General features: G+C 37.2%; 1 protein-coding gene across 1 annotated transcript in view; it reads left to right on the top strand.

Moving 5' to 3' along the window:
- The window catches only part of LOC311095750 (cadherin-18), a 102212-nt gene that overhangs the window by 14153 nt on the left and 69388 nt on the right, over positions 1-18671 (top strand). The window contains exon 2 of the mRNA XM_084134481.1: positions 4619-5298. Within this exon, the coding sequence (XP_083990607.1) occupies positions 5050-5298 (249 nt within the window). The 5' untranslated portion in view covers positions 4619-5049. The remainder of the gene's footprint in view (positions 1-4618; positions 5299-18671) is intronic.

Raw genomic sequence — 18671 nt, 5'->3', positions numbered from 1 at the left:
GACCTCTTTAAAGGAAAACTAGTCACATCCGAAAATGAATAATGACTCATTTTTCTACTGTTCTTTTGAGAAACTGTTCTAAACACTGCTGATATTCCACTTTACTGCTAAAAAATAATGCAGATTTAGGAACAGAACCCAATACTGATTTTGTAATCTAAACCATTATGACTTGAAATGCCTATCCTGCTGCTCTCTGATCAGAGGGTAGAGAAAGTCCCCACTGCTGTATGAATGCCTCACTACTGGAGACCAGCTGCCATTGATTGAACACAGCTGTGAGCCGTAACCAATGGACTGAGAGGAAAAGAAAAGGGGGTGGTGGGTGAAAAGGGTTTTAATTATAATCAGGAATATAATCATTACATCAGCGCTCTGATTGAAGAGCAACTCAGGAGGTGCCGACACACATGCACACACACACACACACCGGAGCAATTTAAATCCCAAACATACCTTATCAAATCCAGTCCACAGGATAATGCCCGGCCGCGTCGTCTCAGAGAGCCAGTCGGTTCACTCAGGGCCATCTTGGGAACACCCCTGGGCCTGGGCTTTTTTAGGTAGTTAATAAGCATACAAATGCAAATTAACAAGTGCAGCTTCTACTTGAATGGGGAAAGACAGAAATCTCCAAATCTATTTGTCAAGATTGCGTTTCAGTAACAAGCAGTGGTGTCATAAATCTAGCTTCTATACATAGTTCCCACAGACCAATTAATGTCACGTGACCTCCCCGGACACGCCATCTTTGAGGGCATAAGCTGCTGTTTACAAAGTTTTACAAGCAAATTTTGAATATTTCTTTCTATTTATAATGTTACGAAAATCATGAAGAGACAAAGTGACAGAGATTATAAAGAGACTCTATTAACACAAGACAGAGAGAGGTACAATGCGAAAATTTCAGTCAGAAATGGTGTGGATCCGTATGCGCTAAACTGAGCACTGTTTTTGCAGCTTTGGCTCAGATACTGTATTATCCATGTGTACCATTATCTGGTATTGGCTAGGAGTTTTAACACATGTAAGCAATTCCGAGCCTGGAAATATGTGCATGAATATGAATATACACGGTATGAAAATAATTAAAACTCGCGTGCAAATTAATGTAACAGTTAATGCGGAACTACTTTATACGCGGGTTCTTTAGGGACATAATCTGAGATTGCAAGGCTGGAATGTGTGTGTGTGCGTCAGTCTGTGTCTGTGTGTGTGAGTGAGAGAGAGAGTCGCGGGCGCGATCGAACAGTGGAAACAATGTTGTTTTTGTATGTTTTTAATACCTCGTCATTTTGTACATACAGGACATCATTCAAACTGCAAAGTGTTAACTTATATTTGTGTACACTCGCAATAAAACACAACAAATTCTTGCGTGTTTTGAGGGAGTTTCTTTCCTGTTTATCCTCGCCAGCCATAACCTCCATCGTTGTTCTGACAAAAGCTTTGTCTTGTCACATTCATGAAGTCTAATGACGGGTATACTGTAAAATCCAAATTGAACTGAACCTCCGGCACGATTTGAACATCCATTGACCCAGCAGGAGATGACCATTTTCACTTTTTATCACGAAATTAACTCGTTTCAGCTTCTTCGTCTAATGTTCTGCCCACAGCATGCCCACAGAAATGGCGCCGGGTCGGCAAATGCCCGTATGTTGTGACGTCATGTGGGAACTATGTATAGCTATAATCATGTTTTTACTCATTTTACAGTGATAAGAAATAGTGATTGGCACTTTTAAGTAAGAGGATTTAGGCTTCAGTTGTCATATTGGGCGTTACGTTAGTATGTCAATTCCTTGACGTGTGTTGGAGTTAAACCGAAGAGATAGTCCACAAAAGGAGATGGATGGCTATTGACTGTTGAGACAAGTATCATCTCTAAAAAAGGGCAATAAGAATAGTCTTATAAAGCCATAGCTTTGTGTAAGGCCAGATCTAAATGTGAGTCATTATTCACTAAACATTGTGTTATGTTGTATGTTCAGAGTCTCCTCCAGTAACCCCACACTTTGAGAACCACTGCACTGACTATACATACACGTGTACACTTGTTTTGTTGAAGTGTACCTTTGCTATTTGTTATCCAGCTGAGTGATTGAGTGACACTGAAGGAATAGTCCATACACAGTTAGGTTAGTCCATTTTTTGACTGAGAATGCTGACACTTGTATTCTTTAGAGAAGTCATTCCTGACAGATCAGGGTGCGCACTTTGTCTGTGTACTAAGATACACAATTTTAATCCCTTTTAGAAGATGGAAGTCTTGATTTAACAACCAGCTCTGTTTATAGGTGTCACCAGTGACTAAATGCGAGCTGCATTATTTCCTGACTGAAGAGCTTGCTCAAACATGAGGATTATCCAAGATTCCAGAACATATTTTTAATCCATGTACATTTTTAAGGGGATTTCCACTGTTTACCATTTAATTGATTTGACACCCATGACAGTATTAGATTTGGAAGCTTCCAAATGCTTTTAGAGGCATCCGTTGAGTTATAGTCTCATGCATGCTCAATATATAGTGGTTACTTAGTTGTTGGATGTTCTGTCATCCTAAAATTAGCTGGAAACCTTTGCAAACTGTTGAATGCATACACATTGGATTTCTATTAAAACTTGATTAACTTTAGATACTGCCCTTTCAATGAGAATATCAGTTGATGCGTGTACAGAATATGTACTTTTATATTAGTTAAGGCACTTACACACAACAGCAACTCTTATGAAGTTTGTTCTTTATCTGAACCAGAATTAAAAATACAGGTTTATATCAGCTGTGGAGAATTTGGTCTCTTTCCATTCAGTTTAGAATTGTATTTGTTTGCCTGTTATGTACAGTACATACATACACTTTAAAGACAACATTATTGGCATCTGTGGTTACATGAAGAACCTGTAACATCCATAGAACCGTTCCATTCCACAAAAGGTTCTTTATAGTGATTAAAGGTTCTTCTGATTAATACAGTGCTTTTTGGGAACCATCAATGGTTCTTCTATGGCATTGTTGCAAATCTTTAAAACTGTCGGGACTTTAGTCAGATTGCATTGCAGCAAAATGTACAGTTTTATCATTTTTATGGTCGCATGAAGAACTTTCACTTTTGCAAATTTCCAGCATTCCCTGCTGCAAACGGTCATTTGCAGGCGACCTTAATATCAGTAGCTTTGTTAGCATAAACATATTTTAAGTCAAGTCAGAATTACTTTGTGGTAATTGACTAATGCAGAATCCTCTAGATTTCTCACATTTAATTATATTTTATTATATTCCTGACCTTTTAAACCTTGATGAGAGTGCTGTTAGTGCATAGAAAGGGATTAGCATTTCTGCATTCATTAAACTAAATATGCCATTCGCAACTCCACTATGATCTCTCACATTTTACGATTAAATGTTTTTTGTCTTCTGTTTATAACCAAAGCATGACTAAAGTGTCTTATGCTTGCCTGGTTTAGCAACTCCTTATATCCCCAAGAACACTCGAAGATTTGTATTTCAGGTTACCCAAGTGCAATCTTTCTGAGAGGTAATCATTTTACATTAGATAAGCTTTTACATCTTCATATTAACTTATCTATATTCTGATAATATAGGATGAGAAACTATATTTGACTGCATTGTGACCGTGTTCTGTCTGCATTGCAGTCACTGCATAAGACTGAATCCAAAAGTACTATATTATGCCAAGCCTTGTTAAACAGCAAAATATTGATTATAACTTGGAGTTAATTAGTGATGGACTTACTGTGCCAAGCATCTGTTGTTTTGGTTCTCAGTAAGGAAATTTCATAAATTACTTCTTTTAATGGAATTTTTCACCCCAAAATGAAAAATCTGTCTTCATTTACTCACCCTCATGTTGGTCCGAAATCTTTCATAAAAGATGAAATGGGATGAAAGAGTGTGCAAGTGGATGCTGAGAGTTAATGATGACAAACTGTTCGTTTTTGGGGAAACTTTCCTTTACCATCAGTGTAAATTGCCATTTTACTTGTGTAAAAGAACATATTCGGTAACGCTTTATTTTGCAGTGTCCTTGTTACATATGTTACATGCACTTACATGTGTTAATTAATATCACTCAGAACTTAAATGTATAATTACACTGTAACAAGGACACCTTAAAATAAAGTAACCACATTTCCAATGTGAAACATATTGGGTGACATAATGGAGCCACATTGAACCTAAGTTTTCTGAAAATATGACTAAATAGCTAATTGAATATTGGTTAACATTATCAAGGGGAAGTAATTACTTTGCGACTGCTAAACATTCAGCTATATTTATTATGAATGTGTGTAGCATGAATTAATTTTTGGCCATGTCATTATCATGTGACCTACCGGCATCAGTTGCGTAGCTTCACTGTCATTCATAAATTATCTCCCGTGGGATCATGGGATAGTAAAGTGTCCATCGTATGCGCACTTCAGAATCTCGCCGGATGAAGTAGGTCATCCGGGTACTTTTTGCCTTCTCTTTTATGAGTACTGTGAATTCGGATTCTGTAGTCATAATTAAATGTCTTTTGAGATGTTCCTTTTCTTGTGGCAACATTATGAAATATTAAAATTGCTTTTTCATCTCATCTTTTCACAGGAGATTCAACATGGCCGCTGCTGTCATCTTACAAGTTTGTTGCATCCTGGCTTGAACGCGTCTGCGTTCTTCCTCGAGTGCTCTAGAGTGCATGATGTAAATGCATTCCGACTGCCTTTCGAAGATGAACGACTGAAATATGAACCTCATTCAAGCTTTCTGGACCTCCGGTCCGACGTCTGATTAAATCAAGCCCCTCAAACGACCATCAGAGGGGGGGAATAAGGAGTAGAGGTGGTGGAGCTGGTTGGTGGTGGTGGAGGACGAGGAGGTGGAGGAGGAGGGGGGGTTTGGAAACCATCTATACCCTTTGGAATATACCATTTGTGGAATATCACTGTGTGTTTGGAATATTGCAGAACTTTTGGGAGTTTCGCTGTAGTTTTTGGAATCATTTCGGAATATTAGGAATTTCGCTCCTGTTCGCAGTCATGAAGGTGAACCCGAGCTTTTGTTTGTGTCCTGTACTTTTGTGCCTGTGTTTTCTGGAGAGGGGTTATGAGGCGAGCCATTTCACCCCAGCCAAAGTCATTTCCAGGAGCCACAATGCAACTCGCAACCACAACCAGACTAAGGACGGGGAAACAGAGGTCCACCATCGGCCCAAGCGGGGATGGATATGGAACCAATTCTTTGTCTTAGAGGAACACATTGGTCCAGATGCACAATATGTAGGAAAGGTAAGCATATTTCCTCTGGAAATTTTTCAATTCTCTTATTTTGTAATTGTTACAACCCACATAACTTTATGTAACACAGCATGTAACATCAAAGTTTTTGATTCCTACCTTTGATTCCTATCATCCCTGCTGGATATATATACTTGGTCTTAGCTGGTATAAGTTAATCTACCTTATTTATTTATTTTGTTTTTATTTTAAAGGAATTAATCAAAGAGAAGAGAATTTGTTCAGTTTACTTTCTGTGTTCTGTGCTTTTACTGTGTTGTTTTTAATATAGTCTTTAGGTTACGTCACAGCCATGAATAATGATTTGCTGCTTGCTATTGGACCAAAAATTAGAGTGCAGGATAAAAAAAAAACAGCTAAAACGAGCCTAAGCTGGTTCAGCAGGCAAGTTTTAGAGGGGTTTTGGTCACTTCTTCAGATGGTCAGGCTGGGAGACCAGCATGACCACTTTAAACCAGCTAAGACCAGCCGGACAGCTTTTTCTTCTTCTTCAGCGGAGTCTTTGATTTGTTCTCCTGGAAGGGAAGGACTTTAATGAGTATATCTGCTAAAAGGTATCTTGGTTACTTCAGGAGTACACTAGCGTATACTGTAGATGACCTCAAATCTAATAAACAAGGCAAAAATACTCTATTTTGATTTGAAACCAGCCTAAGGTGGTTTGGTGGTCTTAGCTGAATTGAGGTGGTTAGTTGTCCTAGCCTTGACAGCTGTGCTGAGCTGTCTGTAACCCCTGTAGAACCACATAGGAAACCAAATAGACCAGCCTGACCATTTTGGTGGCCTTTAAGACCAGCAGATACATTGTTCTTGTTGTTATTGGTGTCATCTTTAACAGGGATATAAACAGCAGTCTAAGATAATGTTGAAACATTTTAGACCCTCATGAACAACATAAATTTGTAAATCAAGCAAGTGACCTTTTGCTCTTTTTCTGACCTTATTCCATCACTTGTCTGTACCCGCTGGCCTTGATCGATAACATCTTTGCATGGAGTTAGCTTAGTACAGCAAAACAGCAGCTCAGAACTGCAGCTTGACTTATTGGTTTGTGTTTGAGATTTGACAGCCTTCATCATTTTAGCTAGAAGTCATGCCGGTTCTCCTGTGTTTGCCTCATGGGCTTGTTTTTGTGCCTGTGCCAAATAGCAAATAGGGCCATGAATCTATTAGCATTAGCAAGTCAGTCTGGAATGAGCATGGAAACTTTTGCAGTGACCACATTTGAGTGTATTTTACTAGATGAATGGTATAGGCTACTTTATTTAATTATTTTATTTTCATACTTGGAGATCTTTAGGCGGATGATGCGGATAAGGATGCCTTCCTCTTAAGATGACAAAATGTAATTTTCAAATAACGTCTTTGTTTTCATTGTAAGTGAAACACTAATAATACAGACCAGTGCTTTATATATATATATATATATATTAGGGGTGTGCAAAGCAGCCGGTATTTGTATCTGTATTTGTATTTGTTGAGGGGGGAAAAGTATTTGTATTTGTATTTGTATTCGAGTAAAATTCAAAATAGGTGTAAAAATCCATTTTTTTTGCGTTACACTTCTAATTTACGTTATAGTGTAAGTACTCTTTAATTGTATCCATTATAATAATTATGGATATGCAATATTGGTTGATGTTTTTCCATAAATCCAGCAATGAACATGTAACAAGGAACGTCATTGAAAAGAAAATAACATAACAGCCATTACCTTACGTTACTCTGTCAACAGCCTATTGTCTAAATTACCGAGAGTTATCCAGCCAAGAATAAGCCTAGAACTGCTTTTCTGACGGACTGATATTAATGACGGCTTTTTATTTCATTTCTCATCTCCATAAATATATCTAAAGCTAATGCAAGGGCTAGAAATTAATTAATTCTTTGCTGATACTTCCTCGTCATCATGGAGAGCGCAGTTCGCACCGCTTTCTCCTTTCCACAAGCGCTTGCTCTCTCGTGGCGTCTGTCGTTGCTATGCAAACATGGACATAGGCGCACCTGGAAAAACGAACGCGCCGCTCGCTTCTATTATAAGCGCGCTTGCCGCGCGCCTACATTTGAAATCTGCACATGCAAAAAACGCGCTATGTGAACGACCCCTTATGACAACGTGACATTAGCCTAATCCAAAATATTTCCATATGTGGCTCTTTCCTCCTCAGCAGCACCGCCGGTCGCCATGTCTCATGAGGAAACGCAGCTTTTTGATATAAAGTTTTTCTTGTTCCCGAATACAAATATTTTTAAAGTATTTGTTCGAAATAAGTATTCGTAAAAAACACATTATTTGTGCCTTTCCGAATACCGTATTCGGGTTCGGCTCCACCCCTAATATATATATATATATATATATACACACACACTTTATCTGATTGGGGTCTGTTTACATTTCTACATTACTTATACTATACATTACTTATATTATTTTACATTGTAGTATTGTTTTATACAGAACTATTGAAATGCACTAGTGAAAAAGAAAAGAGAAAAAATGATTGCAAGATGTTAAAGCTACACGCTTCTTGATAATTCTTTCACAATTCTCCCACGATTCTGAACAGACAACAAAAAAATAGCATGCAATTTACTAGAGGTTCTAAAAAAAGTTAATTGCTGCAGTCTATTTAAAATGTTTATTTAATCTGACTGAAAAAAAAAAAAAAACGGGTTGAATGAATGATTCAATTACTCACTCATAAACACTTCACTTGTTTCATTACAAGATGAATCAGCAGTTTTGAACGAATCTCTTGAATGAATGATTCAATGACAAATACATGTTTAACAGTAATTTGTCGCCACCTACTGGTGGAATGATGTAGTCAATACAACCGTTATTTGAAGTACCATGTTACTTTCAAAAGGTGTTTTACTCTATTTTGATCTCTATCATAGATATCAGTGTTTATATACTATATATCTACAAAATATATACCTTCCCTTATACAAATACAGTATATACATTGTATTTTGGAATCTATTTGTCAGCTATGAACAGAACCTGTTCACATAACAGTAGAAGCTCAATGAAAGACACACTGCCACTGTCCTTGAGCTCCCAGTACTCAAAAACTGCATTACGCATCGTAAATTGATTCAATAAATGTTGTTTAATGGGTACTGTGAGACTGTTAGCAGGGGGCAAAGCTCCATCCCAGTGTCCTCCTTTTATTCTCTTTGTGTATCGTCTCTCTCTCTCTCTCTCTCTCTCTTTCTGAAGCGGAGATTGATTCCGCAGGCCATGTCCATGTGCTTTACGTCTCTCTACTGAAGCGTTGTACAATGAGGCCGTAGGAAGCTGGATAAGTTGTCTGTGTAGCGTTTGGTTTCTCTTATCTTCAGAAATATGTAAATGTGTGGCGGTTGATCAGTATTCAGGGTACTCAAGCATAGGGTAATGCAGGGAAAAGAGAGACAGACGTGCAGACAGAGAAAGATAGAAAAAGAGACAGACATTATTACTTGCTGCCTTCAAATCATGTTGGAATGATTGTATTTATGAGGTGAGCGGTCAGGAAAGACACCAATACATTAGAAATGAGCGTGTTTATCATACTTGGAGAAAGATATCCGTTAGCATTCACAAGCTCGCAGTTGCCCGGCTATCGCCCGGCTATTTTTCTAGTAAGCTTTTAGTTATGTACCTTTATTTTGAAATAACTTTCAAACAGCTTTCTTACTGGTTGTAACTGCTAAAACATCTACTAATTAAATATTTGCAATTAATGTGTTGCTATTAAAAAAAAAAGTGTTACTTTGTGAATTGTCATTTACATTTACAAATTTAATTTACATTGAATTATTAAATCAAGTTGTTTTTGATTGTAAGTTGTAATTGTGACGGTTGGCTATATATTTACAGTAGTTTGTACAGTTTTTTTATGTACCCATTGCTGCTGAAGAATAGTGATAACATGGCATAAAATACTTCTTATTTAGCTGGTTTATGAGGTGACACTTATTTGCCATCATTTTCTGTGAATAATTTATAAGAAGCATAAAATACATATAAAGCATAAATTAGTCCCAAAACCATCCAAGCAAAATTAGAATGCAAATCTCTGTATAATTCTGACTTCTGAGCTCATAAGTACAAACTTCCCAGGAGGACTTGAAGGCTGCAATGGAAAATTGTCTCTGTGAGGTACAAAAATGCATTTTTATGACAATGAAGTGAGGAAAAAAAAATATTTATATATTTACATCTTCATGTTTTAACTTTAAGCATGACAGGGAAATTGAATGCATAAGATAGTGATTTGCGCATTTCTGAGCTTTTATATTGAGTAAAACTATATTTTGTCTGTTCAGACTAATAAAATGCCAATATTAGTGTGGTGTTGAAATGCTTGAGTGAACTTTAAAGAGGCCATGCCCTTTTTCAAAGTCTTGATTTTTGCAGTCTACTAGAATAGGTTTTCTTGAATGGTCAAAAACACATTATTTTTCACATATTTTACATTGTTGCAGCAGCACCTCTCTTCCCAGTCTCTATGAAGCCCCTCCTTCCAAAAAGCGTAGTGTGCTGTGATTGGTCGGCTGGATCAGTGTGTTGTGATTGGTCAACCCCTTTGAGCGTGTTTTGGAAATGTCACGCCCCTTAAAATGACTGTGAGTTTCAACTAGGGCTGCACAATTAATCGCAATGAAACCACACACGATCTGGCAAAGGCTGTGATTATTTTATGCACAGTTTGTCAGTGCAGCACGGCTGATCGGTAGTAAACGCTGCTCCATCTAGAGGGCGCTCTCACACAGACACGCCAAATATGCCCCGCAGCAGAAGTAGATAACGCACATCATTCCAGGAAATCCCTATCGCTTCAGCTGAACAAACAGAAGATTGAAACGCTTTGATTGATTAAACATGACTAATAAACACACGACTGCCATATTCTGTTTAAGAAGCCACATCATCTCACAGAAGGATGCTCAACTGTCGTCATAGTGCTTTCAGATGGAGCAGCGTTTACAGAGCCGTATATCAATGACAAGCTGCGCATAAAAAATAATCGCAGCCTATGCGATTTCAAAATCACGATAAGCCAACTCTATTTAAGTGTGATTACATGGAAATTGCGATTAATTGCGCAGCCCTAGTTTCAACACACTATTCACACAACTCAACCATGCCATGCCCCTCTTTTGCGCATGCCTTGATGGATATTGTTACAGGTTAATATTCTCAGAAGAAAACTCAAGACTACGATGGAGGCGTTTCAGAGAATTCAGAAACAGTAGGCGCGTTTCCATAACAGATTTGCGCAAAACTTTTGCGATTTTTTTCTAAATGTCGACAAAAAACTATTGCGAAATGACGGCGTTTCCATTAACCGATGTTATGCGACTAAAACTACATTTTTTCCTTTCGCGATAAGTAAAACCATTCCAAAAACCATGGCAACGGACGTTGGTAGTATTATGTATATCCCAGCCACTGCACTAGCCATTATTATTAATTGAAGGAGATGTATGTGTGTTTTCCAAGCATTAATGGTAAGGAACGACCCTTATTATACTTGTGAGCAGCACATATGAGGTGTTTCTGGGTGTTTCTCCCTCATATCTGCTTCTTGATTGTGCCATTTATTTGAGGTTTAGAATCCATTATTCCTGTAATTCTTTTGTCTTATATGAATTTAATAAAGAACTCGTATAAATCTATAAAATAAATCTTGTATTCTGCCCAAACATACCGCGTCATCTACGTCAGGTGACCTGTAAATGCGCAAAAACTGTTTCCATTGCAGTTTTGCGAAATATTTCTTTTCCGAATTGCCTGAAAAACCACCTCATGTGAGCGTAAAACCTTTTTTGCGATAAATGGGAGTTTTTGTGAAATTGACGTGATTCCATTGGCCGTATTTTCAATTCACAATTTCAATTTGCGCAATTTGAAGGGTAATGGAAACGCGGCTAGTGACACCGATATAGAGAATAACTCATTTTGGAGTGACTTTGTGCTTTGACCTTTTCAGATCTTTTTCATGCTCAAACAGCAACATTACATTCTAAAGAAAGTTAAAAATGTTGAAAAGTATAATAGGTCTTCTTTAAAGCCACATACAGAACTAGACTTTAGTGTGGCCTGACATTGTAACTGGAGTGCTACATGGCTATTAAGCAGATAGTATTAATTTAAAATTGCATTACTTCAAAGTAGAGATTTATCAGGTTGCTAATTGCATGAAATAATAATTACTTTTTGTCTTCCTTTATTAGCATATCCGCACGACTGCTTCTGAAGAGCTCTGATTGGTTAGTTCACTACGGCAGGTAGAGACCCCCAAGCCCTCTGGCCACCGCTGTGCTTCGTGCTCAAACAGTTTACAAAAATTGAACAAGGTTTACAGCGTCAACAGAATATGCTAATCCGCAACGATAAAATGCCATTAAGAGCAAGCTGTTATGAGGGATTTAATTTGACATGCGCATGCAAAAGGCAAGGTCCCAAGATCGTTAGTGCGGCTAACTCCCTCATATTTAATTACCGCCTCTATCACAGGGGCTGGTAAAATATGGCCATGATGCGAAATGACCCTTAATTAGATCGGCAAAGACTCTAGACAATTAATCCTTCAGCCCCTCCGTTTGTGTGTGTGTGTGTGTGTGTGTGTGTGTGAGTGTGAGTGCATGTGTTTATTTTGAGTCTTTGCTTAATTAAAACTTGCAGACGCTTGCAATAGAACAGGAAAGGTTCCCGTGAGGGATGACAAACTGATATGATAGACACTGCTCTTTATTTTATTGCATTCAAGTGGTTGAGTGCCTCACTGGTTGCATCTTTATCCTCAAAGATGGATAAAAGGGACTGGAAAAGCTATTTCGCCAAAAGACTCACGCAGTCTTTAGGGGTCAAAGTACCATATGATTAGAGTAATCAACTCATCAGCGTTCCATGAAGCAGTTTTGTAATGAATGTACCATGGATAAACAACTCATTACAGTTGAAGTACCAGAATTTCTGTAGTTGATGCCAATACCAGTGCATTTTCATAATTTTCAACACCATTTTTCGATAGTACAGTGAAATCAAATATGAATTATTAGTTCTTATCAGTTCTTGCTTTCCTGTAGCTCAAACAGTAGAGGATTGGTGCTTGCAACGCTAAGGTTATGGGTTTGATTCCCAGGGAAAGCAAGAACTGATAAGAATGTAAATGTGTACTTTGAAATGCAATGTAAGTCGCTTTGGATGAAAGCCCATATCTTATTTCATATCTCACAATTGTGACTATTTCTAGTAGCTGTGAGTCACGACTTTAATCTCACAGTTGTGACTATTTCTAATAACATGGACGTTATACTTTATCTCACATTGAGACTGTCGCTGCATCAGAAATCGCATACTCTCTTGAGTAGGTACTTATTTTGAAGAAGTTATTACTTTGCAAATGCTAAAAAGCACATACATGAATGTGTGTAGTATGACTGTAATCTGGACGAACTACATTCGCCATGTTGTCATTGTCATGTGACCTACCGGCATCAGTTGAGTCGCTTCTCTGTCATTCACAAATCCACTCCCATTGGCTCATGGAATAGTAAAGTGTCCATCGTATGCACACTTCAGAATCTCGTCAGAAGTAGTAGGTCATCCAAAGACTTTTTGCCTACTCTTCATGAGGCCATCCTTAAAAATATTCTTGTTTGCCGTAACCCGACCGACCCTGTCAATTTAGTACCGACCCAATTATTTATTTATTTTCCCTTTTAGTCCGACTGACTTGCCGGTTGTAAAATGCGTTAAGACAGACCGATTTTTTTTTTTTTTTACTCTTCAAACAACTAATACAAATGCAATAAAATAATATTAGTTATTAAGTATTGTGAATATAAATTGCCTAGACCTACATACAAACATAAGCTACGTTCTTTCTTTTAAATAAAAACCCGTGGCGTGTCATCTATGATTATGTTTACACTATTGGTTTATGCATGTCACACTACGGCCTGTAGGCTAAGTTCGCTTCGTTTCATTCACTGTCAATGGTTCGCGCTTGGTAATGATGGCTGCGGCTTTACTCTAAAGATTATTTCATTTTTATATGTTGTTGAATATGGTTTATTAAAAAATAAACATGTGAGAGCGTGTAATAGACTATATGTCATGTTTTAGTCAGATATGACGACGCTACTGCAACACGCATCGCCGCAGATGAGAAGCTGAGCATCAACGTGCTATCGCAAATCAAAGTGAAAGTAAGTCGCAGACGCTTAACACACAATCATCTTCATTAAATGTAAAGAAACAAAATGATCTTACCAGGGCTGTTTCCGCTTTCTCTTATTGCGGGCTTTGATTCAGAAATTTTAGCTGATGATCAATAAAATAATGTAAATAATCTCATAACTGTTGCTTTCGGTGACGTGCACTCCATTAAATCTGCATAGCGGGAATTGAAGATCGGATTTATATCCGCAAAAAAACCCCCACACATTTGTATATGTAACCAGGTGTAAATGGAATCGTTTTGATAAATCAGATTGCAATCCGATCTGAGAAAACGCATGAAGTGGCCTGGTGTGAACAGCCCCTAGACATCGGTGAAAAATGTTCTCCCGCCTATAAAATATTTTTAAGGATGGCCTGAGTCACATACTGTTTTTTGCCTACTACTGTAGTATGCAGTTCTGGATGCAGCTTGTGTTTCTATTTTTACATTTATTTTGCAATCATTTATTTATTTATTTTAATGGCAGAAAAGGGATTCCATAAATATATGATACATATAAAACATAATTTAAAAATATATATATAGATAAATATTCATATATTAATTCTGGATGCTGTATACTGATAAATATAAAATACAATGTGTATGTATACCAATATGAATTTCAATGTTGGCATTAAATATTTGTATATTAAATATTTTATATAGTTAATATAAATTACTTAATTATTTAAATGTGAATTAAATACATTTATTAGTGACTTTATATCTCACAATGTGACTATTTCTTAATTTGTAATATTTCAAAATTACCTTTTAATTTTTACATCTGAGGCAGAAACAGGATTTCATCATGAATATATGCTACACGTAATATTAAAAAATAACATTATATTTATATAATTTAAATATATAAATTAATATGTACGTTAATTTATAAACTATTATGACTATTAATACGTATAAATAATAATACAAATATTCATATTGACATTAAATGTTAATTATTTATTATTTAAATAATTATGTAAATAAATGCATATAAATATAAAGTACATTTATTTAAAACAATTTAAATAAATGATAACTGTTGTACTTGGTATTCATTTAAGGTGCTGCATCCAGGCACCACATTTAGTCAGTATACTGTGAATAGACTGGTATTGTTTTGTTGTTTTTTTCATTAGTTTTTTAGAAGAAGTTTTTTAACTTAAAGTATTAAGTACAGGTACTTTTGACTCCTTTAACTTAACCAATTATGAGTTAGAAAACACAGCATGTATCATCTAATAACACATAGACTGTCTTTCAAGGTCCTTGACTGAGGTAATAACTCATCCCTGTGCATTCATCCTCGACATTGGGAGACTGTTATTTCTCATGCTCTGTGAGAAATAACATGCTACATGAAGACACATGTGTAACATATGTGATATATAATGTTTGTGCAGGTGATGGAATATTCAAGGCGGTGCAGCTTTATATATTGTCAGACCTTGAAAAGGAAACGGTGCAGTTCTGGCTCCTGTCAGGCAGTCTCTCTTCTTAAAGAAGGGTCCTTGAAAAACTTCAAGCTTGGTCTATGTGACACTCATACATTACCCAAGAGGAAGAGGAAGAGGAGACAGAGAGACTCAGACAATCCTGTGATCCTCTCTTTAGCCGTACAAACAAAAATCCCTCTCATAATCTTGCATTTTTAATCTTGTGATTCTTTAGTAGGCACCAAAATGTTAAACTGGATTAGTGTCTTGAGAGATCATCTAATTCTGGAGTGTCTGGAGTAAAGTTTAGAGTAAGTCAGTCATGCAGTAACTCAACTCAGAGCTCTACATACATATTCGTATAGTATGCAAATGTGTGCATATTGTATGCAAATTCAGTTGGTTTATTGTGAAAAGACTGATTGTTGTGTAACGTGGTGTAGTGAAAAGCACGATGAAGACGGAGAATAGGAATAAACAGGATTTAATACAAAACACTCACTTTAACACAGTTTAACATAGACGCTAACATTAACGAGAACGGAGACTGAGGGAGAACACGGGGACTAAATACATGTAGCAAACAAAGGAGCTTAATCAGATCATGAAAAGGACACAGGTGAAATAAATGACTAATCAAACAGACTGGGGAAAACTAGGTCACAGGACTAAACCAAAAACATTATGAAGGGGGGAACACAGAACATACATGTTGTTGTTGTTTTTAATTATTTATTGATTTTTAGATACTGGTACTTTTGACTCCTTTAACTTGACCTATGTATATAGATATGCTGACCACATACTTTTTGAGTGACAACTGCATTTATTTTTTCCCTGATTGTAGGGAAAACTGGAGTTGCTCCTACGGCCACTATTTTAGAACGATTTTGCAGTCTGAGACAAATTTTCTGTTAGGACAAAATCTGCAGTCTTATCTATTTTATACACAGCATTTTTCAGCTTTCCCTTAAAGTCCGCGTGAACCGGAAGTTGCAAACGACTTTTCTCCAGTGTTGTGACGTATTTCCCAGTGAAAAGGAATATTGAACAGAGGGCAGGGTTTTACTCTAGCGCTCCTCCTCTCCATCTCTCGCTCATAACAGACTAACGGTTTGAGGGGAGTGGTTAAGGGTTTCCCAACCCAAGTCCTCAAACCTACGTCATCAGGGAAGGTCCTCCAATGCAGAGGGGAGGGGCATTTTCAGATTTTGATTAAAGATTACGAAGCCAAAATTTTTTTTTGTGTGGATTGACTTGCATGGATGAATTGTTCACCACAAAACGATCAATTTAGGCAAACAAAGTAAATATGGTCAATTTTGATTTCATGTGGACTTTAACAATGATCTTTTATCAAAATACTCTGAGGAATGAGTAGAAAACTCACTTATGTCTCTTCTCACTTATGTCCAGCCTCAACTGACTCCAGACTGTAAGGCCCCATCCACACTACTGCGTTTTAGTTTAGAAACGGAGAATTAAAACGAATACGATCCCCGTCCACACCAGCGTTTTAGCTGCATATTAGAATTGATCTCCGTCCACATTAAAATGACTGAAAACGCGGATCACGTGACCATTCACCAACACTGGGCATGCGCGTGCCGGTGTAAACCTAGAGACTTTCAAACATAGACTGTAAAAAATGCTCAAAATGTCATTTATTAATATGTATTTGTGTCAAAATGACATATAAACATATTTTCCTATTCTATTTTGCCTGGAAACACTTCCAACACGCTTGCATGTCGCATGAAAAATAGGCGTCGGTTCTATTTCTAGCATGCACGCGTTTACCGCGAGCCGCGCCTGAAGATGGCAGTTCTTACTGTAAGAAACTGTTCCAGCGAGTGGAGTTTACTGGTACTGAATATTACCTGTGTATACTCCATGACTGATGACACCCAATCATAGAGCCGAGCGTGAGCCTCTGCGTCATCGTTTCTAAAGTCCGCCGTTTTGACCCGTCTTCACTAAAACGGCCTCCGGAGATTCAAAACGCAAAACGGGGTCGGCAGCGTTTCTAAACTTCTCCGTTTTAGGTCTTCGTTTTTGCCGTTTTAGTCTGGACGGGAGGTGCAAACGTAGCAAAAGGTCTCCGTTTCTAAACGAAAACGCAGTAGTGTGGATGGGGCCTAAGTCTTGCTATGAAACATTTACGTAAAGTTGTTTCTTTTTGGTTCTGGAGAACCTCACACTAAAATATTTTTTTTGGGTCCATGTGGATCTTACAATCTCCCATATTAACATTTAATATTACAATTACTCCTTAATTATACATTTATATCCAAAATTGGCTTACAAGAAAGTGCATATTGAAAACTATTGAAATGTCCTGAAGCAGATAGCTGAAGAAGGATGGAAAATATTTTTCTTTCCCCTCTGATGACTGACTTTTAGCCTCTGTAGGGTTTTTACAAGGTTTATATAAATGGTTTGAGTATATTTCAACATAATGTGTCCAAAAAACCCTCCATCCTCAAGTGTGTCTGTTCTGCTCTGTCAGCGTTACAGGTCTTGACATATTCTGATACAAAAGGTGTTTGAATGTTTTATTCATATGGTTATATATGGATGGTCCCTTGGCAGAATCAAGGAACCGTTTCCACTTTGAGTAGCGCAGGGTGGGGAAGCTAAAGTGTTCAAGGCTAAACTTTAGCCTTCTCTTATGAAGTTTTATTTAAAGTGCAAATGCTTGCCACGTAAGTAAATGTTCATTACGGTTTGAGATATAATTTTAAGTCAAATGAAATGCATACATGCCCACACACACGTCGTGGCCGCATTACCACCTCGGGTGTGCATTATTTTTCTAATATTTCTAAGAGAGATTAAGCATGTGTGAATTACCTACACTCAGCAGTGTTAGACAAATAGTGAAACTACGTTTATCTGCACCACGTCATGTAGCTTTTAAGTTGCTAAACTATTTTACTTTTTTGTCGTTTTTATCCTATTGTTTACTATATTTATTTGCTCGGTCAGTGTCGTTGTAGGTTTTGGTTCTGTTACTGTTCTTCTCCTCTGTACAGCAAAGTCAATTTCTCCCTTAGGAATGAAAACTCACATTTGCGTCTTTAATTTTTCAATTGTTTCTCAGGAATGAGATTAAATGAAGGCTGACTGGAAAGTAAAGAAAAGAAAGTGTCTCAAAATGTTTACCAGGATGTAAAACTCTCAAAAGTCCTTACAAGACTGTATAATTAAAGTTACACAATCTATAGAGTCAATATGAAAGTAGAGGCTTACAAAAAAATTATCCCATTTAATCTGATTGCTGGCTTGGAGAAACAGTTCATTCATTCATTCATTCATTCATTCATTAATTCATTCATTCACTCACTCACTCACTCACTCACTCACTCACTCACTCAGCTTGAAGAAGTAAATGCTGTTTAATATTACTCTTTTATTTGTACATCTAATTTTTGCCTATAGTTTTATTTTAGGAGAAACATCTGAGACGTACTTGAGTGTGTACTTGGCTAAATAAAATTTGAAAACAGTTAGTTTGCTGAGCTATAAAAGAGCAACATCTGAGAAATATAATTTTCTCGTCTCGGCTACAGCAGCTTTTTTTTTTTTCTTTTTTTGTGCAGTGTTGACCAAATGCACCTGATTAGAAAAGTGCAGGCTACAGAAAATTAAGCGATTATTGAATCACTATCAAAGGCCCCCCCCCCCCCCACACACA

The sequence above is a fragment of the Abramis brama genome (genome assembly GCF_963993115.1).
Source record: "Abramis brama genome assembly, chromosome: 14".
NCBI classification, from domain to species: Eukaryota; Metazoa; Chordata; class Actinopteri; order Cypriniformes; family Leuciscidae; genus Abramis; species Abramis brama.
This window is presented reverse-complemented; position numbering and strand designations above follow the sequence as displayed.